The sequence below is a fragment of the Ammospiza caudacuta genome, chromosome 1 (assembly GCF_027887145.1).
Source record: "Ammospiza caudacuta isolate bAmmCau1 chromosome 1, bAmmCau1.pri, whole genome shotgun sequence".
NCBI lineage: Eukaryota > Metazoa > Chordata > Aves > Passeriformes > Passerellidae > Ammospiza > Ammospiza caudacuta.
The window spans coordinates 9,634,052-9,661,638 of record NC_080593.1 but is presented as its reverse complement, the minus strand read 5'-3'; the positions used below and the strand labels follow the sequence as shown (position 1 = coordinate 9,661,638).

The following is a 27,587-nucleotide window of genomic DNA, read 5'->3' as shown; positions in this document are numbered from 1 at the left end:
GGCTGGTTTTTCCAATGAGCTGCATTTATGTATTGTAACTTTTATGTAATGAGTTACCCTGGAAACACAATTAGGCAAATAGTGCTCGTTCTTGCAGCCTTTCCCAGCAGATAATTAATCACTATGAGAGCTGGGCCCCCAGCTACATGCACAAGTGTATAGGGAATGTATAGGATAGTTTTTCACGGTCCAGCCTGAGGTGCTCAGCAAACTCTTACTATTTAGAAAAAGCTTCTTAATATAGGATTTATTTCCTTTGAAAAACACATTTGGGCATCTGATGCTTTAAATCCTTTTGCATGTTATTGCCTGTATGGAGTCATCGATTAATAGTTCATAAAAGGAAGATAAAAATATAGCATGTTCTACAAGCTTCTGTCTGAAATGAATTAGTGACCATAGGGAAGGTGTTCTTGGTTGATGTTTCCCACTGTATCTTGTATGGTCTGCATTTTTAGGTGGTTTCCTCTACAGAATATAAAAATTTCAAGCAAAAAGCAAACATGATACTGATACAATTTCTTTACCTTTTTTTTTTATAATATATATCTATATATATAATTTATTGGTCATGGATTACCCTAACAGAGCCATATTTCTTTAGTTACTTGCTATTCTGAAGATTTTATTGGAAACTACTTGGGATTAGGGAAAGCTATGGTAGAAAGCAATCCTAATTATCCAGGGTTAGGGGCAAATGAATTGTGAAGAAAGACTGATCAGGCATGGGCTATTCCCTGGGAGAGGGAGCACGAAGGGGGGTCCCCATAGAGTTCTGGAAGACCCTGAAAGAAATGTATTGATGTCAGTAAGCAGCTTGAGATAGTGACTAATTTGAAAACAAGAGGTCATTGACTGAAACTAAGGAGGAGACAAGCAGATAAGGAATTTGTGTGGCGTTTTTCCCACCATGGGGAGGTTAGGATATGGAAAAGTGAAAAAGCTAGGTTGTAGAAGCACTGTGCTGCTGCTTTGAAAGCAGCTGGGCACATGTTTGGAAAAGGAAGTTTATATGCAGAGAGTAAAACTATTTCTTTTTCAGTAGCTAATCTCATGCAGCAGAGGAATGTTCAATTGACCAGTGGTGGTCTTCTGGCTGTAAAGGGTACAATTTGGTGGCTAAAGTGTGGTTATTCCACAGTTTCTAGAGCTGGATCAGTTCAGTCACTTTTAAGGATAAACTCTGTTTAAAGAGTGAATCCATAATCTTTTATTCAGGTCACTCCATGTACTGTCTTGTGAGAGCTTTACCACCTACGTGCAACATAAAATGAATCTAATGCAAAATGGAGTTCTTACAATTTAATAGATTTATGTAGGCGAGCTACTTCTGTGTCTCCTGGAAAGAAAATGCATATTTTCCAAAGGGGACTTCAAGATTTTTTTTAAGGCCAAGTGAGACGTACTCATAAATGTCATTTTTGCAATAAGCATCTTAACTTTGTTTGTGTTTGATTCATCACATGGAGATCAAATGCCTTTCAGGTAATGTACCAAGAGTTTCTGGAAGAGATGCTAAAAGTAGCAAATTGTGTAAAACTCCATGGGAGCTGATCCTGGGCAGCATCTATTAGCAGGAAGCAACAGCACATTCACAATACTTGCTCTGTATGTGCTTTGTCTATATGTGTGTGTCTGCACATGCACATGTAAGTTGAATTTAGATGCATGCACTGGTATTTTCTACAGTGACAATAGGTGATTAGGGGATGTTTTACCCCATATGGAATAAAATGCATTAGCATCCATTTCTATAGCAGTTCTTGTGTAGTAATTTAGGCATATTCATTTTACTTTTAACTTCTGGAGAGGGTGGAGGAAATCTAATTGTAAAAGAGAAACAATTCCTATCGTGTATAGAATGTGATGTGACAATTCTCACACACAGTGGAAGTGAGGAAGGATTGGTCCTCAAATTAGCATCCATTTGCATTCAGTTACAGTGAGTGCTTTCTGCATGTTTTTTTCTGCATTGACAAAGGATATTAACTTAAAAACTGACATGTCAGCAGTGAATTTCTATCCCTGCAAGGCTGTTAAAATCAGTGTAAAACTTAGAAGCATTATTTCCCTGTATAATTTTTTTAAATATTAGATTGTACCTATGTCTTCTATCTGCAGTGTCACCTTCCTTTGGATTGTGTACTGACAAAGCCATATCACATTTGTACATTTATTACATGCAGTCTTAAAGTATTAATACAAAATGTGTAAACAGTAACATGTTATGTAATGCATATATGTAATGTATACTCTATGTGCATGACTCTCACTATCATTTTAATTACTTCACTTTTATTACTTTAAGCACTCCCTTCTCCCCTTACATGCTTGCTTTGCCCATTGGGTACTTTTGTTGAAGTTGTTTTGGTTTGGTTTTCTTTTTAATAAAGGTAATGAATTTTTAATTTGGGTTGTTAGGTGCATAGAAGCACAAACATATTTTGTCTGAAATTACAGACAGTTCACTGACTCAGGCATAGGCTGGGTCCATCCCTAGCTACACACACATGCACACAGATTTTTTTCATCTCAGAGAGTGAATAAGCTTATAATGAAAATGCCAACCTGAATACATTAATCTTTTTTGTTATCTTTAAAAGTGTGCCCCTCACTAGGATTTTGCTGACGCTTTTCTCTTTCCACAAAAAGTGTCAAATGATCCTCCTGGCCAAGAGCAGAGCTGCAGCAGCAGACATCTGGATAGCTACAAATGAAAATTGCTTTTATTTTTGTAGTTTCTAGCTGATGGTCAGACCTCTTTTTTATCTCTAATACTTACAAGCATTTTTTAATTAGTGGGCTCTTAGACAGTGCAAGTTGAAGGAAGAAAATACTCTTGCTTCTTTGCAGCAGAGCACTTTACAAACAGCAGTTACTCACAGGACACATTTTTCACTTCCATGGCCTTCACTATACTGTACTGCTGGTTTATCTTTTCATTGTGGTTCCATGTTGTCTTTCTTCTGTCATTTCCCTCAAAATCACCAATGTGGAGGTAAGGAAAATAGGGAAGGCTACAGACACAAAGCACAGATCTCAAACACCGTAAGCTTTAGCAGATTCTAGCATTTGTGAGGCCAGAAGTGAAGAGCAGAAACTCAACTCTTTTTAGCCCAGCTTCATTCCAGCTAACTTTAGGCACATAAAACATCCAGTGTTAAGCATCTCACCTAACCTAGTTGTCTGGGTCTCCTCTGTCATCAAGGAGAACGATACACACCTCTGGAGGATAATTCTCAGGCAAATGAATTGCCCATCCGAGCTTACCCTCTCTCTCTTAGCTGTTGAGAGAGGAGATGACTAACTCCAATTCCAACTTCAAGGATGGCTGGAGTAGATGAGATGAGGTTGGGCCTTTGAGACCAAGCTAGTTAGTAAATATTACCAGTTTGCTATTAAAACTAATGGTCAGTGAAGAAGTGGTGTTACACTCCCCCTAGTTATGAGCCTTTTCTCTTTAATCAGATTGAGTTTGCCCCTCATATGGTGTGATTAAATGTTTTGCTGCAACATTAAGTACTCAATGGGGCAAACACTTGCTGGGGCAGCTACATGAGCCTTCCTTTAGAAGCTCTCAGTGGGAAGCTGGAGGCATATAGGGCTTTAGGAGATTTGCAAATCTTCAGCATATCTCTGCTATGTCCAGCTACATTAGAGATTGGAAACAGCATGGCTGTGACAGTGTAATAGTCCATGAGTGCTGATTTACCCTCCTAACTCCCCAGAGAGCCCACTTCTGTCTCTATACACTATATCTATGGCAGACAGAAGTGTAGATGGGTATGTTTGTGTGTTAGGTGCCTGACAGACTGGGATCTATTTACTGTCTGTCCTGTGGTCTCTCTTAGTTCACTATCCCCTTGCTGTGGCAAAGCTGAATGCAGAACAGGGCCAGCAAATGCAGTGCCAAAGAAAGACTCTTTGTGAGTTTCAGATGGGGAGGGAAGGAAGGCAGCCCAAAGCCGCTGCGCGTTTGCTCTGACCGTGACGCGCCACGTTAGACATGAGTCATGCAGCCATCACCCAAACATGACAAACACTTGTGCTCTTCCTAAACACAGGCACACTGTGATGAGACAGCTTAGTGTCCTCACTGGCACTGTGTTGTTTCCCCTTATTTTCTTTCTCAAGTGTGTTTTTGCTGTTTCACGTTATGACACGTGTATCTTGCAGTGCCTGGGAATACTGAGCTGTGCAGGATCCGAGGCTAAAGGCTGCGATCAGCAGCATCCTGCAAACACTAATTGGCTCTTTTTCACCTTCTAGCAACAGCAGCATAAAGAAGTGTAGTAGGCACTGTTCCTTCAAGATTTTAACAAGCTAGTTTTTAATCTTAGCTAACAAGTCCCTTTGCCCTTCAAGGCCTAATTCAAAATCTATACAATATAGTAAATATAAAAAGATGCATTAGGCAGGTAATATCTGACTAGAATGAAGCTGAATACTTTCTGCTACAAAAAGAAAGGTGTTTGACAGGTCATTTCTGTATTACTCTTAGTACTCTCTTTTTTTCTGTTGGGATAAATGTTTATCCCCACACTGATCATCATAATTTCCTGAAGGAGAAATGGTAAAGGTGCTAATAACCCCTCCTTTACAGCTGCTCAGCATAACTCCTACCTCATATATTCAGTATTGTGATCACTTTATGGTCAAGGAGAACAGAAAGAGAACTGAGAAAGGTGCAAAAGGTATTGAAAAAAAAAAAAAAAGAAAAAGGATCTATCTAGGTGTTCACCTCTCTAGTGTCCAAGTACCTTATAATCATTAATGGATTTGCTTTCATAACAACTCATTAGGAAAAGGGTTCATTTTATAAATGATGGTGTGAAACATAGGGTGAATTTAATGATTTAGTCTAAGTGGCTAAATCATTTCGCAGGAAGTCAAAATCTCAGTCTGCAAGAGAACTGAAATCTATCTAAGCATAGCCCCTAATGACCAAGCCATCCTTTAGGAATCACAGTAACAAATTTATAGCCATTCTACAGAGTTATAATCATATCTTTTTGAGGTATATCTGGAAGTTTTTCCCAGCTAGAAAAATCCTTTTTAATTTAATATTTATGAGCAAAATGCATTTGTGAAACATTCACAAAGAAAATTCTTCAGTTTGGGCTATTTAAAAGGAAACCCCCCACAAATAACTGCTTTGATGAAGTATTTAAACATCATTTTATTTTTATAAATACACAGGAAATTCAGAGCATCTAGAATCTAAAATATTCCTTTTAAGACAGAGCTTTAATATAAAATTCTATCAGCCTCACAGAATCTACACTACACTTTTCATTAATACTGAATAAAATAGAACATTTGAATTTGCTTTCAGTGTATGCTGAAGCCTGTTACATAAAAATCTCAAAGATTACCTCAATTAAGCTAAAACTTCTCATGCATTTATGTAAAAATGGTGATTGTTCTTATAACTGAAAAAAAAACAACCCAGCACATTTTCAGATACACAAACTCTATAGTTTGCTGAACCTGAAAAAAACTTTTTAATGATATATCTTCATTTTTTCTTCCCAGCTGATCCATTTAAAGATGCTATTCTCTTGACAAACATTGTCATATTCCTGTGCCATCACAGTGACAGCAGTACTGCTACAATGTGGAAGGGACCATCCTCCACAGAGTGTTTCTCATGTGTCTTGTGCTTAGCAAAATAGGACCCCTGCCATGTCTAGGGGAATGAGAAGAGGAGGGAAGCTTTCATCATTATAGTCATAAAACTAACATTAGGTAATTCAGGGTGGTTTTAAATATTGTGAGCGGCTGGTCACCTCATGGAGCCTATTGCAGCAGAATTAGGCTGGGTCGTTATTTATTGCATAGAAAAGAAAGAAAAGGGGAATTTATCCATGTTTTTATGACATGCTGGATCCTCCACTTACACAACTGTCTAAGGGCAAACACTTTAACCCCTTGAGATCTGCTAATCAGGAGCACCAGCTGTTAAGTGCCAGCGTGCATCCAGCATTCATGCCTGCGGGGAGAGAAAGGCTTGCAGAGGATATGACCCTAAACTTCAGAAACCTCTTCTCTCCTTGGGGGCAAAATATCATTCAGCTTGCATCTTCTCCTCTTTTCTTTTAGTTTATCCAGTTAATGTTCCTGATGTGGGTTGTTGTGCACTCACTGTGAATGCTTCAAGCCTTTAGGAAGATGATAGTTAATTACTGAAGTTAAAATCTGGCTTGCTCTGGTGTGGAAGTGCTTTCAGAGGTATTTACTCAGCCAGCTCACTGAGCTGCTAGGGGCAGGGGAAGGCTGGCAGTATCTGGCTCACAGTGAATTACTGAAAATGTATGTTCTGTTTAAAAAAAAATAGCACATTGAACAGTCATTTTTCCCAATACTGTTGGTACAATATTAGCTCAGTCTCACACTAAGTTACATTTGTATGTTCATTTAAAACAAGCAATGAAATCCGTTGTGAAAAAGCCTGTCACAAACACAACCCAAATTTATTCCTTGCAAAGTAAAATACAGTCAAAAGGTGAAAAGACCATTCCTTATTTTTAAATGCTTCTTTTATCGCTTTCTTTAGCTTCTGAAACCAGTGGCAGACACATATATATTGGTGGGAAGAAAAGATAGAAAATACTGTATTTTTGACATATTTTGTTTTCTTTTCCAAATGTCACTTGCTCTCCAGCCTAGTATTTTTAACTCTTCCTGTAGATTGTTATATGACAATAAATTGACATCTGCATCTATTACTGAACTTAATAGTTTAGAAGCCTAAGCGAAACACTTCCAATAATTGGATATCATTGGAATCAGTGGATCAAGCTCTTCTAGCTTTTGCTCTAAACCACTGCATCAAATTTAGTTTGTGTGGGTTTTCCAGATAAGCAGTGTTTCAAATGCCTTAGCAGTGTGTGGATATTTTGCAGCCATCTCAATTAGAGCATGATTTGACCCTAATGTCCTTATATGCAATATTCCTCTTTCCTGATGTCATGTAGCATATGCTGTATTTTTTGTCACCTTAACTGGCTCAAAAGCATAAATAAATTGTTATTGGGTACTGTACAATCTAATGCCATATTGTCATATTCCCAAATGAAAGAGGAAGCCTCAGCATGGCAAAGAAATTGTTGAATTTGTGTCAGATTTCAGCAAAATAATTCCAAAGAGAGTTGAAGGTTCATGCTGCACTTAAACACTGAGCTCTTCTCACCTGTGAAGGCAGGTTGGGTTCAGACCTCCCTTTGTGCCTTGAAAATCTCTGTCTGTGTCTGTCACCAGAAAACTTTTTACAGACTATTACACACGCCAGTGGTAGTGAGCTGAATTTACATAATCCAGCAGCAGAGTATCCTAAGCTTGAATAGAAAAAAACCCTCATCACAAAATGAGATTTAATAGAGGACTAGCAATATATATTTAAACTCATTTGTTTTAGCCACAATAAGGGAATAGATGCAGAACATGTAGATGCAGAGGAGGAAGAGAGGCTTACACATGCAGAGAGAGAACAAGTCATGCTGGCTTTTTCCTATACCATTGATTTCATCTCCTGTCCTGTGAATTTTCTTGTTCCAAGGTGTTTTTCTTCTGAAACAGTGTCCTGTCTTTGCAGCCCTAAGTTTCATTGATCATTCTCTCCAGGCACTCACATATTTCCCATCACCATAGTATCCAAGGCATTCAGAGGTGGAAAAATGGTGTAGCAAACCAATCCTTGTCTCTGCTTTGGATTGCCTCTAATGCCTTGGCATCTCAACAAGACACTTGATTTGCTCTGCTTTTCCTTAAATTACCTATGGCTGAGGACATCTGAAATGCTTTTGGGTGAGCTGCTGATCACAACACATGGGCTAGGGACACTAGTGAGTAAAGACTGATGTTTTAGGGACTTTACTGACAAAACACTTCAGAACAAGCTTCCCCTTAAGCACACCAGCCCACTAGGACTGTTCTCATGTTCCAGTGCATGCATATGCTTTGGTGTTTTGCTAAATCAGGATTTTTTAATCAAGTGTTGTTCATACTATTAGTCATGTCATTCCCTTAATGATGACAAAAAAGCAAACGTCAGTTCACTAGTAAATGCTGCAGTCTGCATCACAGAAATGGAGGAATTAACTCTTTCAAAAACTAAGAAGCCCCTGTCTGGCCACTAAAGAGTGTAACAATTTTCTCTTTTTGTTCTGAGGGTTGAGTATTTTCAAATAAAGATCATCCCTCAGTGGTGGGGGGACAGAGATGTTACACTCATGGGTACTTGAGCCTGCCAGCTGCAGTGGAGGATCTCTGGGTTCATCTTTGCAGCATACACCTGGGAAGCTCAGAACTGTGGACAGCCTTGTTCATGGACAGCAGTGTCTTAAATATTTCTCAAATTTTAATTTCTGAAAGGAGAATTCCTCTTACTTTGAACCAAGATGCCGCTGGAATGTTTTGTTTCCTGGAAATCAAGTGAGGCTACAAGTGAGGCTGTAAAGCATGTGCAGCACTCACATAGCTCTGCTTCCATCCACAGCTGTGGTGGAACAAGAAAACCCCACAAAATTGCACATGTGTGTGTGAGATTAAACACTGAAGAGAGCTACTGTGTTTTACCATTGTTAGGGTTTGTGAAGAGGGTACCTTTAGTGATGCTTTCCAGGTGAATTGCCACTGCAAAACCTGCAACAGATTTAAGGTATAATTACTGTCAGTGTTATCAGACTTTACAGTGTATGTAAGCATTGCTTTGCTCTGTTGTAAGGAGATTTGAGGGGTTTTAATTTTCAAATAAAACCTTCTATTTTTTTTTTCAAAGCTCATCCCTGTAAATCCTGGGGAAGGGTGGGGGAGCAAAAGGCATGCAATGTCCCAACCCATAGTAATTAGCAAAACTGTCTGTAAGACACCATTTCTTAGTTGTCACTATTATATTTGCTGAAATAATTCATTCATTTTCTAATACAACTGAAGAACATATTTTCATTTATTTGAAGAACATACTCCAAATAAATTATTCCTGTAGAGTTTATGCTATTTTTAAATATAATTTCATATATTTTATCAGGGAAAACAAATGAAATCATTCACCATTCATTGCTTTTCTAAATTTTTTTAAAAGATGGTGCTGAGCTATAAAGTTGAGTTGGGTAAATGAGGAGGTGCATGATGTTTGCATTGATATGAGCCCAACTACAGGTAGACAAGCCCTTAAATTACAAGAGTTGTAGAAAAAGTGGTAAGTGTTGGGTCCAGATCCAGTTGAGGGAACTCAACAAGTGTGTGTTCTAGATGTACACAAGTTACATTGCAGCAGCAGTGCTCTAGTGCATGGCCCACAGGTTGGCCACTGAAACCCCTGTGAATATTTGGGGATATTTAAATGCCTCCAGAAGGAAGTCCTAGATTGGCAGAGGGTGGCTCAGGAAGTTTTTAGGACCAGGCAACTGGAAGCAGTTGACAAATCTTCTTCAGAGCCCACCACTGAGTATCCCTTAAAACAGAGCAGATTCCAGAATTGTGGCCAATCCCTGCCCTTGATAAAGCATCCAATGGCAAAAGTGAATGTACAGAAAAGGAGGGACCTGAGGTCAACACATTTCCAAGCTCCTGTAGCTGTGGGCCCACATCAGCCCCAGGAGAATGAACAGCCACCCAGGGCAGTAGGACACAGGGGAGCAGGGATGGGGTGGTTACACTTGCATTAGGATGACCCTCTGCCCATCTGCCTGGTGCTTTGGCACCATGAAATGTTCTTGCAAGATGCAGAAGGGAGAAGATACAAGAAAGCCAAATTCTGCATGTGACCTTTTCACCTCAAAGGATTTCCAGCCAGGCTTCTATTCTTGAAGCTCATACAGGAAGGACCAAAATCCTGATTCCCTCTCAATCCCTTCCTAAAACATCAGATTAGGCACTTAAGGAAAATGAGAAGGGTGGTCTTGAAATATCAGCACTGGAGGAGATTGAGGAGAAAATCAGCATCTCCCTATCCCCTTCAGTTCTGTAATCTTTGTGGATTATAAGAAAGGGAAGGGGCTCAAGGACTTGCTTTGATCTCCATAGTTCTTGTATTGAAGAGAAGCTCCTCCATGTGTGTGGGGCAGGGAGCCAGCCCCAGCCAGGCTGTCTGTGCCTGTTTCACCTGCCCTGTGCTACCCATGGCTGCAGGGCAGCTGTGTCCAGACACCCAGAGTGGAGCCCAAAGAAAATGCCACAGACTGGCCAGGTGAAACAGTGACCACACAGCAAGGTGGTCTGACAGGTCCTGAGCTAGGAACCACAGACAGGTTTTCTGGATGTCAGCTGCAGGTGACAAAAGGTCACCTAAATCTTGGTTTTACAGCATTAATCTTTGTGTGGTTCAGGCCCTTAATTCAGTGCATGCTCTTAGAAGTGACAAAGGGGATGCTCAGTGGTATTGCCATGACAGACCCTCAGGTTCCACAAAATATATTCTGCTCTGGTGCAGAGACATTTTTAAGAATTTGTTTTTCTCTGGCTTCTCTTGAATTAATGTTAGTAAAAGGTGCCCCAACCTCTTATTTTTCTATATGAAGACAAAAATTGCAGCTGCCTGCCAAGTCTGCTGAGAGATGGATGTAATAATTTTCAATTGGACTGTTAGCCCAAAGGGAACCCGATAGCAAGAGATTGACAGATGCAGCATGGATTATCTTGTGCTCTGAACTCAGCCCAATTTGTGGTTTGTTGCAGGTGCTAAAGAGATTGATATTGCTGCTACCCTGGAGCACTTGAGGGACCAGAGACCAGGCATGGTCCAGACAAAGGTACTGTCAATAAATCCGCTGGGATTTTAAATACATTAAAGGTCTTTCACAGTAGTTGTTTTCATGACAGAAGAGAAAGGGTATGACCTAATTTAACGCAGGTCGCTTGCTGATTACTCTGTTTGGCTCCCTCCCAACTGAGGTTTATTTATGCTGAAGATTTATCTAGGTTACTTTCTTTGGTGTTTACTGTTCTTTCTTGTAACATCTCCAGCATCTATCTTGATTACCATATATGAAGGGCAGTCAAGACAACAATCTATAGCCTGCTAAAGAAAATGTGCATTTGAAAGAATGTTCTTGCTTTCATCCTGAACTATGGATTATTTTCTTAGAGTATCTGTGCTTAACTGTGCTTGTAATATTTTTTTAAAGCTTCTACTCTTTAAAGAGAATGTAAGTGCTGCATTTGATATTTTTTTCTGAAAAAAAAAAGAACTCAGAAATATTGAATTAAAGGAAATAAAGTTTTGCAGGGAATCAAGTAATTTTTAGTATCTTTGAATGAAGGAGCTTGCATCAGCCTTTATGGATGTAACATGGCAACTATATTTTCACACTTTGGTGAGATGAATGCCTTACTCTCAAATTCCTGTCAGTTGTAATAGTTTTGACATTTTTCTACAATGTAAAACTTTTAAACATAGTAGCTGATTGTGCAATTCTAGTCCCTTAAATTAGAAATGAAGCTTTCTGTTATTAACAATTCCAGTGATGTATGGAATGATATTGTGGGATATGTGCTGCAAGTTAAGAGCTGCAAATATGACAGTAAAAAACTCTTTCCTGGTATGAAGGTGAAATAAATCAGTTTATGGCCTTATAAAATACCAAATGATAGTTATAGTCCCAAACTGAGCAACAAGAGCAATGTGACAGCACTGGGTCTTGGCCAGGCTGGAGCTGATAGGAAATTCTGCAGTGTTTAGGGAGTTGAAAAGGCTGAGGGGCAAAGGTGAAATAAATATGTGTTGCAGGAATCATTGGTTCATCATTTTTCCTGAATCTCTTCCCAATTATGTTATTTCCCACTAATATTAGGGGAAAGCACTGCTGAAGAACAGCTTGGGGAGTGTTAATTATTATTTACCAATTAAAAATAAAGATGAGCCAGTCAAAACTAACTAATCTTTTTCTGCAAGGAAGACATAAAATTGCACAAGTCTTTCTTCTGCTTTGATTGCTCCAACTGGAACAAAAGGCAAATAGCACACAGTATCCAATGCCATATATATTTACTCTGAGGTAAGATGCAAATCCTGGACTACTCTGCAAATGCATTCAAAATATGTAGCAGCTCTGTGGCAACATAGAGCTCAAATTCCAGTTTCCTTTTCAGGGCAGAGAAATTATGGCTTGTTGCCTTCAACAGAAGGAAAATCATCGCTCCTGAAGGAAAGAATGAGGTTATGTGAGCAACTTCTCCTACTTAGCTCAGCAGTAGTTACCTGAGTTCCATGAAAATCTCCCTCAAGACATGTTTTTTCCCTCCAAACATTTGTCTGGAAGAGCTTCAGAAAACAAATGTACCCTGTGTTTTCCATCCAGGATGAAAAATTTTCTCAGGATATTGCTTATCTCTCCTCTTGCTCCTTCTTCCATCATTGTCATTTTCTCAAAACCACCCAAATCACTTATTCAAGCTAATGTCTTGCAAATTATAAATATCTGGTTACATGCTAGCAATGCATGATCCCCAGAGAATTTTTCTGATGGATTTAAACAAACCCCTGTGCTTTCCCAACTGAATACAAATGAGGAATATTAGACTCTTGGAGTAATTTAAAACGATGGATTAAAAGTCAGGTTAGAAATGCCAATTACAGAATATCCCTAGGCAAAATAAACACCAACTTCCTTCAGCAATGTTATTTTGTTTCCAGCAGGCAGCGCTCCACCTTTCCAACAGGCATGGCAAAGATTTCTTTGCAGCATTTTGTCTTCTGGAAGGGATCTTTAATTCAGAAGCACTGTATATAATAAATTGTAATGAAATTATCATAACCACATTCTGCATTTCTGAGAAGCATAATGGAGGGTTTGTGGTTTTTTGGTGTTTTTTTTTTTTGCAGGGGAATTGTAAAATAGAATTGATATGTCACATATGAGAGGAAAAAGTAATGAAGGAGGAAGTGTATTGTCTGTGATGGGAAAAAGATATATTTCTTATTTTTCCTGTCTCCTCTATCCTCTCACAATCTATAATAGTAGATAGATTCCTTACTGTGTTATATATGCTACATGAGCTCACTGTTTTCCTGGGAATTTTTATCTGTAGACTTAATGAAACATAGCCATAGTAACTTTTTATTAAGTATATTCTATTTTTAGAGCAGAATTTTTAGAATATATTTTTTAATAATTATATTCTATTTATTAAGTATATTGTCACCTCTGCATTATAGGTAAACTGACACCACAGAATGCCTGTCCAGCTCTGTTTTCTAGGCAAAACTAGATGTTAAAATTCATCTCCAGGCAGAGATGAATTGTATATGCAAATAGAATATGTGAATGGCAGTGTAGCTGTACAAAACAACAAACTGATCTCCTTTAAAAATTACTGACATTAATTTGCTCTAACTGCAGTTGTCCTCATGGAGAAGTGTGGAAGGTGTGGGAAGGCTTTTCCTGGGAGGGTGGGGATGCCCACCAGTGGAAGCTGCCCTCCCTGCCTTGCACCTGGGTGTGTCATGCAGAAGGATGCAGGGGAAGAGCTCAGCTGGCCATCCCTGACGAGCCATGTCCCCACACAGCTCGTGTCTGCTCTCCTGTCCCTTCACTGCAGTCAGTTCTGAGCTCTGGCTGTGCAGATCACACCCTGGGAATTGTCTTGCTCAGTCATTGAGGTCACCCTGCCTGTTGCTCAGTCCCTGGGTGAGGCAGACACTCTTCCTCAGGCTTTTTGAGCTGCTACAAGCACCCAGTTTGGTTCTGCCCCAAAATGGCCCAAATTTGCCCTCTCTGACCCTGCTGCTCTCCAGCTTCTCTCACACTCATTGTGCTCCAGGTAAATACAACTCATGCTCCTGGATGGCCCCCAGCATTCCCAGTGTTTCCTTTAATTGCAGAGCCCTTAGACAGTGCAGGGAGCCTTAGGCAATCATGCCCACCATTTTCAGTGCCTACTGAGGATGAGTCCTTCTCTTTAGGGTGAATTGATGTCTGATTAAAAGCTGTTGGCTGCAGTCCAGCAAGTGTACATGGATGCCACTTTAACAGCACCAAGCAGACAGCAAAATTCTTGAATGGCAGTGTCGCTGAGAAATTATTCTGAGTTTTATTCTGCTTTTTCTGCTCTGGCACCGTGCCCATCATTGGTTCTCTGAAGCATCTCCACATGGGAGCTGACTGCAGTTGGGTAAGACAAGGCAGAGAAGACTGGCGCTGGATTGCAGGAATTAAGAGTCAGCTGCCTTTCTGAACTTTGAGTTGTACATCTGTAGTTTGTTCTCTCATCCTCCCTGTACATTTCTGCAGTAAAATGAAACACTGTGGAAAATTAATGTTATTGGTTCAATGATCAGTTTTGGGGGTGGCTGTGTTCTGTAACCATCCCACACAGCCCCTGGCAGCACCAACTGAGATGCCAGAGGTACAGACCTCCAGTCTTCTAATGGGACACACAGACAGTATCCCGGCAGTGATCTTGGGATGCTTTGCAGGGTGCATCTCAAACCTGCATCCTCAGAGTTGATTCTTCAGCAGCTCTTGACCCCAGCTGGCTTAAACCTCTGGAGTACTTCCAGAAAATCCATTAATTTCTCCACAGTCCTTATCAGGTGTCTTTGATTTGGCTATATTTTGAGAAAACTTTCCACTGGAAAGTTTCAAACTCCAAATCAGCCAGTCAGTTATTTCAGTAAGCTAAATTACTGAGAAAAAAAATCACTTGCTTGGAAAATATAACACCTGTTAACCTTGAGGATTTAAAACTGCTTTGTCCTTCTGTAGGACTGCACAGTTCAGGAATATGTTAGGGTTGCACTCTGAAGAAGTAGCCATTCATGGCTGTGTCCTTCACACCTCTGCCAACCCAGCACAGAAGCTGGTAAATCATTTGGGTGTTGAGGTTACAGTAAAATAATAGCAGAGAAAAGCCTTCCCAAGTATGTCTTATGTAGGAGTGGTCTTAACAAAATTTAGTAATTTGTGAGTGTGGAAAGGACATTAAAAAGAGAGGTTTAAAAAGATCAATGACAGGTATGCCAAAAACCAGATATTGTTCTGTATAATAGATATCAGGGGAGAAGATATTTATTTTAGATTCTTTCAACTAGAAACAGTCCTGAGAAAAGCCAAAGTCTGTGCTTTACAGCACCTCACTTCATATTTCAGTAATGTACTGAGTTCCCATCTCTGTGTCAGAAGGAAATGGCTGGTGATCAGCTACTCCCAAACCCTTCTGACCATGCAATGGCAATAAATCATCATGTCCCAATAGCTTGGGTTCTGCCACTAACATTTTCCTCCATTAAAATGACTCCAGCTTCGAGATGCTGTCAAACATATGACATCAATAATCCAAGATCATTTTGTTCCTTTCCATTGCAGTGTACAGTTCATCCCTGCATATTCATATTTTTAACAATGTCTTGAGGAGGTTCAGCTGCAGAACAGAGCACCGGGCTTTGTGGGAAGTGTTTTGTTTTATTATTCAGGGTGTGCGTTTGTTCTCTCCGCAGGAGCAGTTTGAGTTTGCTCTGACAGCAGTGGCAGAGGAAGTGAATGCAATACTCAAGGCCCTTCCCCAGTGAGCAGCTCAGTCTCCTGAAGGTTCCTGCAGAATCCATCCCTCGTTTTCCTCATCCTCAGTCCCTGTGAATGTTCTTGGAAACCGTGACCTGACCTTAACTGTGTACCTTCTGTTGTAACCACATAGTGATAGGGTCCTTACAAACTGCTTTAGCTGGTAAAAGTTCAACAGTTAAAATGTGTATTCTGTTTTTTTGGGGTTTAAACAAATTTTTTAAAGTACATCAAAGCCTCGGATTAAGTGACAGAACAATCCATCTAATTCCTCCTACATCCTCGAAGCCCTGAATGTCACACTTTGAAAGCACACATTCATGTTCTTAATAGCAAATATACAATATTGTGGGTAATTAGTGCAGTCAATATAGTCTCAGAAAACAGTGTTCTGTTATATTTTGTAACTTCTCAAAGGCTGAAAAGGAGTGGGGGCTTAAAGAGGATGGTGATTGTTCCCATACAGTGCGAAGCTGGAGCATGAAACTGCTGTGGGTGTGAGCAAACACAGGTCCAGGCTCTGGCAAGGAGAGCTTGCACCTTCTCATGCCAGGCTTTGGCAAGCAAATGTTTTCTTAACTGTTGTTTACTTTTCAGCTTTGTGCCATGAGACGAAGAAAGTCTGAACTTTAAATAAAAGAGGCTTGCATGGTTGTTGCAACTGGGGAGAAAACATGTTGGTCACATTTATGGAAAGCCAGGGATAATGAGCACAACTCTGGCCATGTACCTGGCACTGACAGCGCAGAAAAGGCGAGCACAGGCTCCCCTCAAATGATGGGAAAGGTCCTGTCAGCAGTCAGGTAATTGTCTGGAGCTGTTATGGAAAGAGATTGTTGGTTTTATGGGATTACTGAGGAAGAAAATGGGATTCTCCCCTTTATACCTTTGCATTTCCCTCTGTAGAGCTCTGCTGTGCCATCCTTTGTAGCCAGGAAAGTGTATTTCTGTAAAAGCCTGGCTGAAGAAGAAATCTCCAATCTGCATTTTATGACTCTCATCGAGTCTGTCTGATCCAGGCATTTGTTGCAGCTTTCTGCAGAGGCTTTGCTCACTCCTTGTTCTGCAGGACACCTATTTGAACTGAGCACGAAGGGGTAAAGCAGCACAAAGATTGAATTTCAGAGATCCATGTGTTCTCAAAAGCCTAATGCCTACTGTTGCAAAGTAATGGTAAAATATGTCTGTAAATGGTTTGGATATGCAATCTTGCTTCTGTGATTTCACAGGTTCAGTTGTGGCACTTTTCTAAAGGAATTTACATTATTGATAGAAAGTACTCTGATATGTTTGAATGAAGGGTCTGAGAGTAAAATTATTGAAGGTACCTAAGTGATCTAGGCTATTAATTTCATTTTCAAAAGTGAATATGTGGATGCTTTTTCATCTGCTATCCTACATCTCCATGATGTAAGAATCTGGGGTGCTTTTTTCCCAAAATCTTATGAGTATTGTGTGCTTGAAACCATATTAGGCTAATTGTTTAACTTCAACACTGGAAAATATATCATTGAATTTAATTTGGGAAGGGGAGCTTTCATAAACTTCTAATCAGTGAAATGTTAAAAATAACAGTATCATACAGTTTTGCTGGCACAGAGGTGATGAGCATCAATCAAAATCAACCACGTTGCAATTTTGTGTTGTAGGTGTGGATATTGGTGATTTCTTCTTTTTAGCAATTAAAGAGGTCCTAAAAAAAAAAAAAAAAAAAAAAAAAGCAGAAGGCTTGTTACTTTTTGCCATACATTTTTGTATGCTTTACTTGATATATACTGTTGCCTAATTTGTGCATCCCATTACTACAGCAGTGCAGAGCAGTTACTGCAGATGCCATCATCCTCTTAAGTACACATACTGTACATTAAGCCACATGTTTATTTTATGGCCTAAGCATTTTAGAGCTTTCCTAGCAATAACTAAAAAAAACTAATGGACTATAAATGAGAAAATTGCCTTTTTCATTTGATAATTTAGGTTTACTGGTATTCTTTTATTACTTTAGCTAACACAAAATTTCAGATCAGGGCAGATGAGATCAGTTTGAGCTGTATCAGCAAGTGTTTGAAGTAGATTTACTGTGAGCCACGTACTGCAGCTTTCTGAAAATACAGGTGTATGCAAACAAACTGTCCAAAGAATCAAAACTGGGGCATCCTAAGCCAAGCCCTCTCTCTGATTACTGGGTGGAATTATTTTCCAGAGTTAGATGCTGTGCCACCTCCCACTGCCAGTGGGCTAAGGGGGTTTTACCACAGATTTCTGCCCTGGGATTCATTAGTGTTTGCCTCCTGACTGTCCCTGTGCATACCACCAACATGACTGACGAGCCTTTCGTTGCACTTCAGGAATATTTTTTAATTGTTCTTTTGCAAATATTTGCATTTCATAATAGCAATTTCAGGGTGATCCCTATTAATTCACAAGCAGCTGAGTGTGGGACTTCATGCTTGAGAGTTTATTTAGCGTAGATTAGAGGGCATTAATCTTCCCCAAGGCTAATGGGGCAGGAATGTATTGTTTTACTCATCCTTGTAGAGCAGTTTACACAACAGAAAGATGCAGTTTTACTCAGAGGGTTAGAGTATCTCCCACTGACTGTCATCGACAATCCTGTTATTTCAGCCATGTTTTGTACAGTTCTTCCACAAAGAGGTGCAAGGCTTATTCTGTTGACTGTAAACAACCACACAGAATATTTCATCTGTGCATAGCACACTGTTCACACCTCTCAATAAATGCCCTGCTTCTGGGGGTGATAATCTGCTGCAGGGTCAATTAGTGAAACGCAGGTTTCAGGTGCACCAGGGCAATCTGGAGGGATCTGACCATCCATTTCCCAGGAAGATGCCAAAGCCATGGATGAAGCCACAGAGATGGATTTGCCATGCAGGTATTTATTTTCACTGAAGTTAACTTAATCCTTGTGATCTGGTGAAGGATGTTATTCAGGCCAGCCCCCAGTCACTTGCACTAGACGTGGGATGCTCCCCATGTTCACTGTCAGGGTGAGCTGAGCTTCTGCCTGAAGACCAGGATCACCTGAGAGCTCAAAGTCAATGAGACCCACCACCCTTCTCTGTTCAATTTTCTGCTGATCTTTAGTAAACTCATTGCCATTGGAGCTGGGGCTGGTGCCTGACTTGGCCACAAACAGCATGTGTTTAATATTGGACACACTCACATTCTAGACAAACGGAGTGTACAGGTTCTGTTTGTGTGCTTGAGCCTTTAAATTACATTTTAGGGGGCAACCTGAGGGAGGGCAATTTAACCCCACTGTTCCTCACTGGTCGGAGGCAGAAATCCCTGTTGTCCCACAGGCAGCACACAGAGCTGCTGTCCCTGAGCAGGGACCTGAGCAGAGCCCTGCTGATGCAGTCAGTGTGTCCAGACAGGAGGGACAGAAAGGTGGATGATACCAGAGTTGATATTTCACAGGAGTAAAAGCACAGTTGCTCCCTCCAGCCTTTGCCCTTGCCATGACACAGGCTGGGACTTAGAGGAATGGAAAGGCAGGACAGCCCCATTCCCCAGATCCCAGATCCCTAAGGTTCAGCCTGAGGCACAGGGCTGAACAGCAGTGTGGGGTTTGCTGTTGGCTTCAGGTGTTCAGGTGTGACCTGTAACCATTGCTGTTGGCCACTGCCATGGGACCTGCTGCAGCCCAGGTAAGTCCCATCCCAGTGGAAGTTCCTGGCCAGGAATGAATTTCAGCAGAAAATCACAAATCCAGATCTCAACCCAGTAGCAAAACAAGCCAGATTATTTTTATAGAAGCTACTAAATGTTTAACACATTTCAAAATATTTTTAGAATCTACACCCATGACTAAACCTTGTCCCTGTCTCCAGCATGCATGCAGAACCAATCCCCATCCATTCCCAGGGGAATGACAGCTATAGTACCTGTAAGGAGTTCATGCTTTATTAGTCAAGTGGAACATTAATAAAACCTGGCCCGCTTCATAATTTCCAGAATAGTCATTAATTAAAAAAACTGTTTATTGGAACAGAAAACAAGAATTTGATTAGCTTTGTTACAGAACAATAGCTCTCCTCATTTTTATTCTGCATATTTTATTCTTTCTTTAGAAAATTCTCTTAAGAAGCATTTGAGATAATTCGCTTTTTAAAACTGTACAGTTTCTATGGTTTTGCTTTTTAAATGAGAGTACACTTTGTAGATTTGATTATTATATTTTTCTGTTAATATTACATGGGGCATTACAAAAGCATTCCCCACCACAGTGAAAAGAAAGTGATCCTGTTGGTTTATTGTAAAAGAAAAAAAATAATTAAAACAAAATTGCAGAGCTGTGGCATACTCAGTCCAATTAGAGCATGACTCTTTACTACTTTTCATTTACCACATGAGAAAAAAATTAGTTACACCAGCAAGATTTCATTTGAAGCTGTTCATGCATGCTGTTTGTACTGTATTTGATGGCATAATATTGTTTTGTTTACAACCTTTTCTTTCTCGTCATTCTATTACATTCTTTATATGTATATAGTTAAAAAAAAAGATTATACAAAGTATTTTGTTCTACCTCTGTAAAGATCATATTTGTGAATAAAGTCACGTTGTCTGTGCAGTATGGTATTGTGAATACAGCATTAAAAGCTGGTGCTTTGCTTTTATTTGGGGGTGGGAGTGGTGCTGATGTCTCCTGCTGGAGGGGGGGGGGGGTCTGACTATCCAAGGTGGGAACAGGAGGCTCACAGGGAGGGGCACAAATGCCCTGCTGGTGGCTTGGATATGCACATTTCATCTGCTCTGAACAGAGATTGCAGCCAGCTGACTCAGGTGTATGGCCCTTAGTACTGCACCTTACAGAATTTTGATTGAGATGGATTTCTGTGTTCAGGCCAAAAATGAAGCAAAAGAATCACAAAGTTACAGGGACCCTCCTTGTACTGCCAGGAAGTGGGAAAAAAAAATCACCTAGAACTTGTGCCACAAAGTGTACAAGTTAACAAAGAAATTAAATGGAACCTGCTCTCAGGAAAATTAAAGGCAGGAAAATGTTTTGGGGAAGCTGGTGGATCAGACCATCAGAAAATGGCCAAGGATTTATAGTTTTAAAATAGTAGAAGTTCATAGGAGTATTTGAACAGGTAATGGAAACTTCTCACTGTTACATCAAATAAGGTTATGAGAAATAAAGTATAAGGTTGCCACACAAACACAGCATTCAATAAAGGGTCTTTTTCCTGGGGTAAAGGAAGTCATTTTCCCATAAGCACTGTTCATGATATGAAGGTTTTGGATCTTCCCATTAAATACTTACTGTCAGCTGTCAGAGCAATCTTTGGGTTTGGACAGCCCTGATATGGCAGTTTCCATGGTCCTGTGTTATGTGTTGAAATTTCACTTGTGTTTTGAAGAAGACTTAAAATATGCTTTCCACTTTCTGGAAATCACTAGAAAAATGTAAACAGAAACCTAAAGTGGTCCTGGTCCAGCTTGCTTCCTTCCCATTAGAATAATCACATTTTACATTCTTTAACCTTGTTTATGTAGTTGCATGTTTTAATATCTATGCCTTTCTCAGTGTAAGAAGGTGACTTTCATCTTGGAAGCAAAATATATGCACCCTTACAGCTATTTTCCTGTTGGTGTAATTTAGGAGGTCTTTCATCTCCAAGACAGCTTTCTGAAAACTCCAGTAACATCCGATGGAGGACAAAAAGAGAAATGTGTTTAACTGTATAAATACTGGAGCATTGTGAATCTTCTAGATGAAACCAAAGCCACCAGTTGTGCATCTTTCATTCATGCAGGCAGTGCTGCTCTGGCCTCACACTGCACAGGTGCACACAGCTGTAAAAACAAGTGGGATGGGACTGATATTCCTGCTTTTGGATGCTGAGCAAAGAACTGCACAGCCACAGGGAGGGGTATCTAGTCTGGGCTTATGTGTACTTGAAACAACTGAGTCCTTGGGCAAACTCTTCTTAAGTCAAAAATTAATTTCTCCCCTTGAGAGTGCACCAGTTAACCACCCACATGCAGGAAATCAGCAATACAGATAAAAGACTCAATGTGGCTGACCAATCTGGGAATTCAGACTTTGTAAGGCTTGGGCTATTTGGCTGATATTCTGTTAATGTTACATTGCACTGCCCCAGAGTTTTCCTGCAGTAGCTTTGGTCACACTTCTCAAAGATACAGGAATGTGTTGCTCCCATCATTTCCAGCATATAGTACAGGTGGGATTCATCTTAACCAGCCACTGAGCAGCATTTCATGGACTTCCACAAACCACCCACTCATCATAAGCTTCCTCTGTGGTCAATAAAGGAAAACAGAGCATTTTTAGAGTGGGAATTACCTGGTTTGGCTTCCACTTCACCATGAGGTGATTCATCCTATTCACCCCATACCCTGAAACAGGGAACATCAAAATTTTACTATGTGCTAAGTACAAAAGCATTTCCGTTCTATACTGTAAACCTATTCCCTCAAAACTGCATTGGATCACTTGTCAGAAAAAGTGATTTCTGGTTTTATAGACCTTGAATTTATAGACATCCTTATCCCATTCCTCCTTAGTTTCTCCTGATCCATACAGATGACTCATGTCCCTCTTACAGAAGCTGTCCTGTGCCTTTGATCACCTTTGCTACCCTTCACCTTAACTTGTCCAATTCTATTTGTACTACACTCCGAGGTACACAGGGGCCAGGCTGTAGTCCAGTGTCACTGTGATGTTTTTAGATATTTTAGATATTTTCCTCTTCTTTGGAATGTCTAACATTTTGTTGCCCTTCTCCATTGCTGACCATTGAGGTTCTGCTCTCAGACACTCATTCACAGCAATACCAAATGCTTTTCTTCAAGTCATCTTTATATCTTTATTGTTAAGATGTATTTCATTATATTAATTACTTTATCACCAGTAATTTCATCTGCCATCCTCACAGTCCTACAGTATCACAAGGTCTCTCCATGACACTTCACAGCTACTTTTGTTTTTGTAATGGTAGGGAACAATGTGGCATTCACACTCTGCCACCTCGGTATCACCTCTTCCTTTTTCCTATTGTTTAAAGTGGGGAATCACCATCACTACAAAAATTGTCCCTTTCTTCACAATGTGTTTCTTAACTTTTAATCCTTCATTAACCCACAAAAAATCTAACCCTTAATGCAATGGCAATTCAGTTTCTGTAAGAACCTTTCATGATACAGCTTTTGCAAAATGCTTCTAGGAAAGCCAAATACAAAATTATCACATACATCATCAAACTCACTGATTTTTTCAAAGTCTCTTAGGATGCTTTTGCAACACAACTTGACCCTGCAAAAGCCTTGTTGCTTCTTCCTCCTCTTTACACCATCAGTCATGCAGGATCTAGACACAGGGGTGTGGATGGTGCTTATAGAGTAGGACACCATAAAATAGCTTTGGTATCCTTATGGAGTCAGTGGAGAGCTACTGATGGGCTAAAAATGGAGCTGTGGAGCTCAGATGGTGCAACCCCCACTCAACACAGCCCTTGGAGCACACAGCTCAGGGTCGTTCCCAGGCACATTTTTAGTGTCTCCAGAGATGCAAGCTCCTCTGGGTCGTCTTTGTAAAAAATATCTTTTGAAGATCTCATTGAAATTTCCCTTGATGCTGATTGACTGCCAACCAGCTCCCCAAAAGGAGATGCCTTGTGCAGACAAATCCCTCTCTGGGTTCCACCACCAAGGTTGTCATTGTAGAGCACACCCAGGCAAGCAGCACACATGGAAGAATTTATAAATAAATTCTTAATCTGTGAGCTGAATCCCACCCTCTGGGCAGGATTCAGTGCCGGCTGGTGAGTGGTTGATGTCACTGCAGATGCTGTGGGTCCCCTGCCCAGCCTGCAGCTCTCCTGCCAAATGGCTCAATCTGAGGTCTTGTGCTGCGTTTGCCAGCCCTGTGCTGGTGGCTGAAATCTCCTGAAGTGCCTCAAATCATGTTGGATGCTTACATTCAGGGATCTGAGTCCCATATCATGTGTCTAGCAGTTGGATTCTGCATATTCTACCAAAATTGAAGGTATGAGAGGGAATTTGACAGGACAGCAGCTTCCCAGATAACCCACGGCTCCAAAAGAGGCAGCAGCTTCTGAAAACACTAATTTTGCTGTCAGAACTGGATTCAAGGCAGGGCTGTGACTCCAGCAGCTTTACCTGAGCGTGTGCCAAGCCCAGGCATGAGGTGCTGCAATGACCACAGCAGGGCACAGCTGGAGAGCTGCCCTTGTGCTGGGCAACACTAAAAGGCTTTGTGTACCTCACAGCAGTGACAGTGGTGTGTGGGATCACAGGCTCTGTTGCTTTCCAACACAAGAGGGCAAAAAAGGGAAAACTGGCCAAAAGCATGAGTTCACATAAAATAAAACCTAGTGTACAGCAGTGTTCCATTAGCACTTGTTTCTAAATGTGGCATCCATTTCCTTCATGCAGGAAGTCTGCCCTGATTTCCAACAGGTTTCATTTGTATTGTCCAAGTTAGAAATGTTTGTTCCTGAAGGTGGATATTACAATAGAGAGCATCAGCAAGAGCAGTTCTTGAGGTGTTCCTGATGCTGCACCTGAGCTTTTGAGCAGAGGCCAGAGTGGACTCACAGCTTTGTGATCCTGATAAAAGCATTGCCAAGGCTGAAAGGAAACCAGAGCTCTGGAATGTGGCTGAATGGGAAAAACAAACTTCCACTTTTTCCAGAAAAACCTTTTGATTCTTTAAACATCATTTCCATAAGCAGGAATACTTTTTGCTTTTTGAAAAGGGAGATTGATTTAACATCTGGTGTGTCTAGCTGCACCTGGTTGAAGGAGCTGGGTATAAGTGACCTCACTCAGTGAGATGTTCCTTGCAGAACAGAAGGTCTTTAGCATTGACTTTCTCATCTGTTCTACTCTTCATTCTAAGACATTTTCATTATATTTTATTTAAATATGGTAATATAGAAGCTGGAGTAACAAGCTGGGATCTGTTAGGGTTAATCTGAAATTAATTACCTTTCTGCCCATGCCATATATTTCCATTACAAAGACCCTCAAGACAGGCAACCAAGCCAAACTGTGTTCCTAAGCAGTTAGGTAGGATTTGGCTTTCCTTATGGTTATAGCACTAAATGCTGAGCTTTTTGAAGAAACACTTTGATTATGTTTGTAAAGTTAAATTACCTTCTTTGTTTTTTTTCTCTGCAGTTCAGAGAATAAAGACATTGTGACAACATGATGAGCTAATGAACTGACTTGGGAAATAAAACATTTCTTGATGGCTCATAGACATCCAGGTATTTTGTTCTGGAAGATTTTGTTATGTCTCTGCTGAACCAGACCTTTGTTAGATTCTCCATTGTGCCAAATTCTTGCCCTGCTCAACTTCCACCTCCTTTATCCTCCGTGTCCAAGAGGCCAGACGGAGATGGATGTGCTTTGTAGGCTGCTCCCCCTCTGACATAAGGATGTGAGGCACAAGAATAGAATCTTGAAGGAAAGATGCTCTGAGAGACGCAGAGAACTTACAGCAGAGGTTCCTGTATCATCACATTCACCAAGGAATGGAATGGATGGACATTGGAGTGATCTGCCAGAGCTGTCATCTCATTGCTGAGCAAGTGCCAGTCTCTAATAACCTTGCTCTTCTCAGTAAAAAAAAAGAACACCTTTTTTGTTGTAGGTATTTATCCTGGGAGATCTTCACAGATCTTCTTTTTCTGCATCTAAGTTTCTTTTCTGTAAGACACACAACATCTAATGTGAACAGAACCACATAAATGTCCACAAAAGTTCTTTTTTTTAGCAGAATGCTGGCCTGGAAAAGCTTACTCAATTCTTTCTGGTGATTTCCAGTCCTGTAATAGCAGGATTTATGTAAATGGCAGACACAAGCAGCCCTGCCATACACAACCAATGCTGGTGCCCCCTCCTAGAGCAGACTCCTGTAGCTATATATGAAAGTCTGGCTGCATCTGACCAGTGTGAGTCACTGAGACCATCCCATTTTAAATGTTTCTTCAGAATGGATGGCTGATGCTGCACGAGTTACACTATTTCTAATGTATGTCAATTAATTAACAATTTGATGCTGGCTGAAAATGCCATTATAGCTTTTACTTTTGGCTTCCGTGAAAGCTCATTTAATATTATTAAGTATTTTAAGTCAGGGAAGAGTAATTTAATTACTTGTCTGAGTTTCCCCTTAATGCACAGTGAGATATAGAGGGTTGGGCAAGAAGGAAAGGAAGCATAAGGATAAACTTGATAAACTCTTCCTGCCCATATCCAGGGTCAGGGAGTGCCCTGGCAGGTTAGACCTTCCAGGAGACAAGAGGTACAGCAGTGCACCACTAACAGATATTTTCCTAAACCCTCTAATAAGTATTTACTTACACACTTTCCTCTCCCCACACCATCTGCTCCCCTACCCTTCAGTAAGTAATGTAAGTGTCGAAGGTGGGATTTGCTTCCTCTAATCCAAACAGCTAAAAATTAAGTAGTAGTCCCAGATAATCCTTTCAGCTTTCTTCCAAATCAGCAGAGAGAAAGAAACAGTGGTAAATTACTTAGCCCAGAATTACCTGTGGACTAAGAGCAGAAAAATAGAATTCCCAGTGGAAAATACAGGCTGGGCAGGCAGGCAGGATATACCTGAATAGCCTCCCTTGCAGAAGGAAAGCATCATGAGATGTGGAAGGACTCCCAGCTGGCCAGGGGCTGTAGGTCTCCCCTGAAATCTGCCATTCCCCAGTGTGTTCAGGGCTCTGAGCAGGGACACTCATCTCTTTTGGGAATGAGGCACTGCCAAAGGCAGCTGCTAGACCAGCTCCCACAAATCCTCACTGTGTGCCAGCAGGACTGCAGCACAGAGCTGAGAGGGAGGATTGCCCCTGCACAGGCCAGATCTGTGTGAGGATTATGGATAACTGGCACTTTGAATTTAGGGGGAAAACGACATCTGTTTTTCTTTTTTAGCTAGAGACTATAAAACCAGTACCAAATAGTGCTCCAGGACTTAGGTCTGCCCCCTGTACTGTGACACAGGTTTGCTCCTCAGCCATCTTCACCCTGAAATTCACCAGGTACCCACAATGAGGGTGAAGGTGGTAGACAGCAACTCTGGATCCTGAACCAGAGCAGAGAAGCTGCCCTGGCATGGTGTGAAGTGGCTCAGTAATAGATGGGGATGGAAGGCAAACTGTCTTCAGCAAAATTTGAAGCCAGGATTTTGTTGCCATATGGGTACGCACTGTGTCCATGCCAGAGATGCAGAATCACCTCTTGGCCCACAGTCCAGCCTTCTTTTCACTGTGTTTTGGCCCAAATTTCACTCTTCTTCAACCTTTTGCTGAAGGATAGGGGAGTGTGTTCCACTCACTCCATGCCCAAGCTGAGCAATGAAGGAGCTTTTGTGCAGTAACAGAATAAGCAGCTCCTGGTGTGAGAAGGGGCAAAGGGGTGAGGTTTTCCATTGCACACTGAGGTCTCTCCTCACCCCAAAGGCTCTGAGACCAGACAGCAGCCCTTGAGCAGAAGAGGGTTGGAGCTGAACAATGGTCTGATGTCTTACAGCACCAAACACAGGAGGAAGGAGAGACCAGCACCGAGGAAGCTGAGCTGGGATTTCTTTCCCTGCCTCACCTCAGCATGAGAAATGCTGACAATGGCAGCATTTTGTAAATGACAAGATCTTCTTCCCCCAGAGACAGAGGCATAAATTCATTAGCCAAGCAAAGGGCTCAGAGGTAAATCATGACAGGCCTGATAATCTGATAAAAAGAAATGTTTCCTTATTAAAATACAAATGGAAAACTTTATTGTTATTATTTAAAAATCCTGTCTGCCCCACTGAAAGGCCAGCAGGTAAAGGACATGGTACAGATATTTTTTGTTGGCTCTGGGAAAAAGTGAGCTATGGACAGAGGGGACAGGGCAGGTTTGCACTTTTCACGTGGCTGGTCTGGAGACTTTACTACTCCTATTCCTTAAGTTCCTCCAAGTCTGCCAGGCTACAATAATCCAATTTACTTTCCTTTCATATTTGACTTAACATCAGAAGCTCTGCTGTCTCTGAGCATCTTCTGGCACTTGAAGGGC

At 40.8% G+C, this 27,587-nt stretch overlaps 1 protein-coding gene across 2 annotated transcripts in view; it reads left to right on the top strand.

Moving 5' to 3' along the window:
• Positions 1–20,090, top strand: part of PTPRN2 (protein tyrosine phosphatase receptor type N2) — a 634,110-nt gene extending 614,020 nt beyond the window's left edge. For both annotated transcript variants that reach the window (XM_058803508.1, XM_058803499.1), the window contains 2 exons: positions 10,678–10,751; positions 15,437–20,090. In XM_058803508.1, the coding sequence (XP_058659491.1) occupies positions 10,678–10,751; positions 15,437–15,508 (146 nt within the window). In that variant the 3' untranslated portion in view covers positions 15,509–20,090. The remainder of the gene's footprint in view (positions 1–10,677; positions 10,752–15,436) is intronic.
• Positions 20,091–27,587: the final 7,497 nt, after the last annotated feature.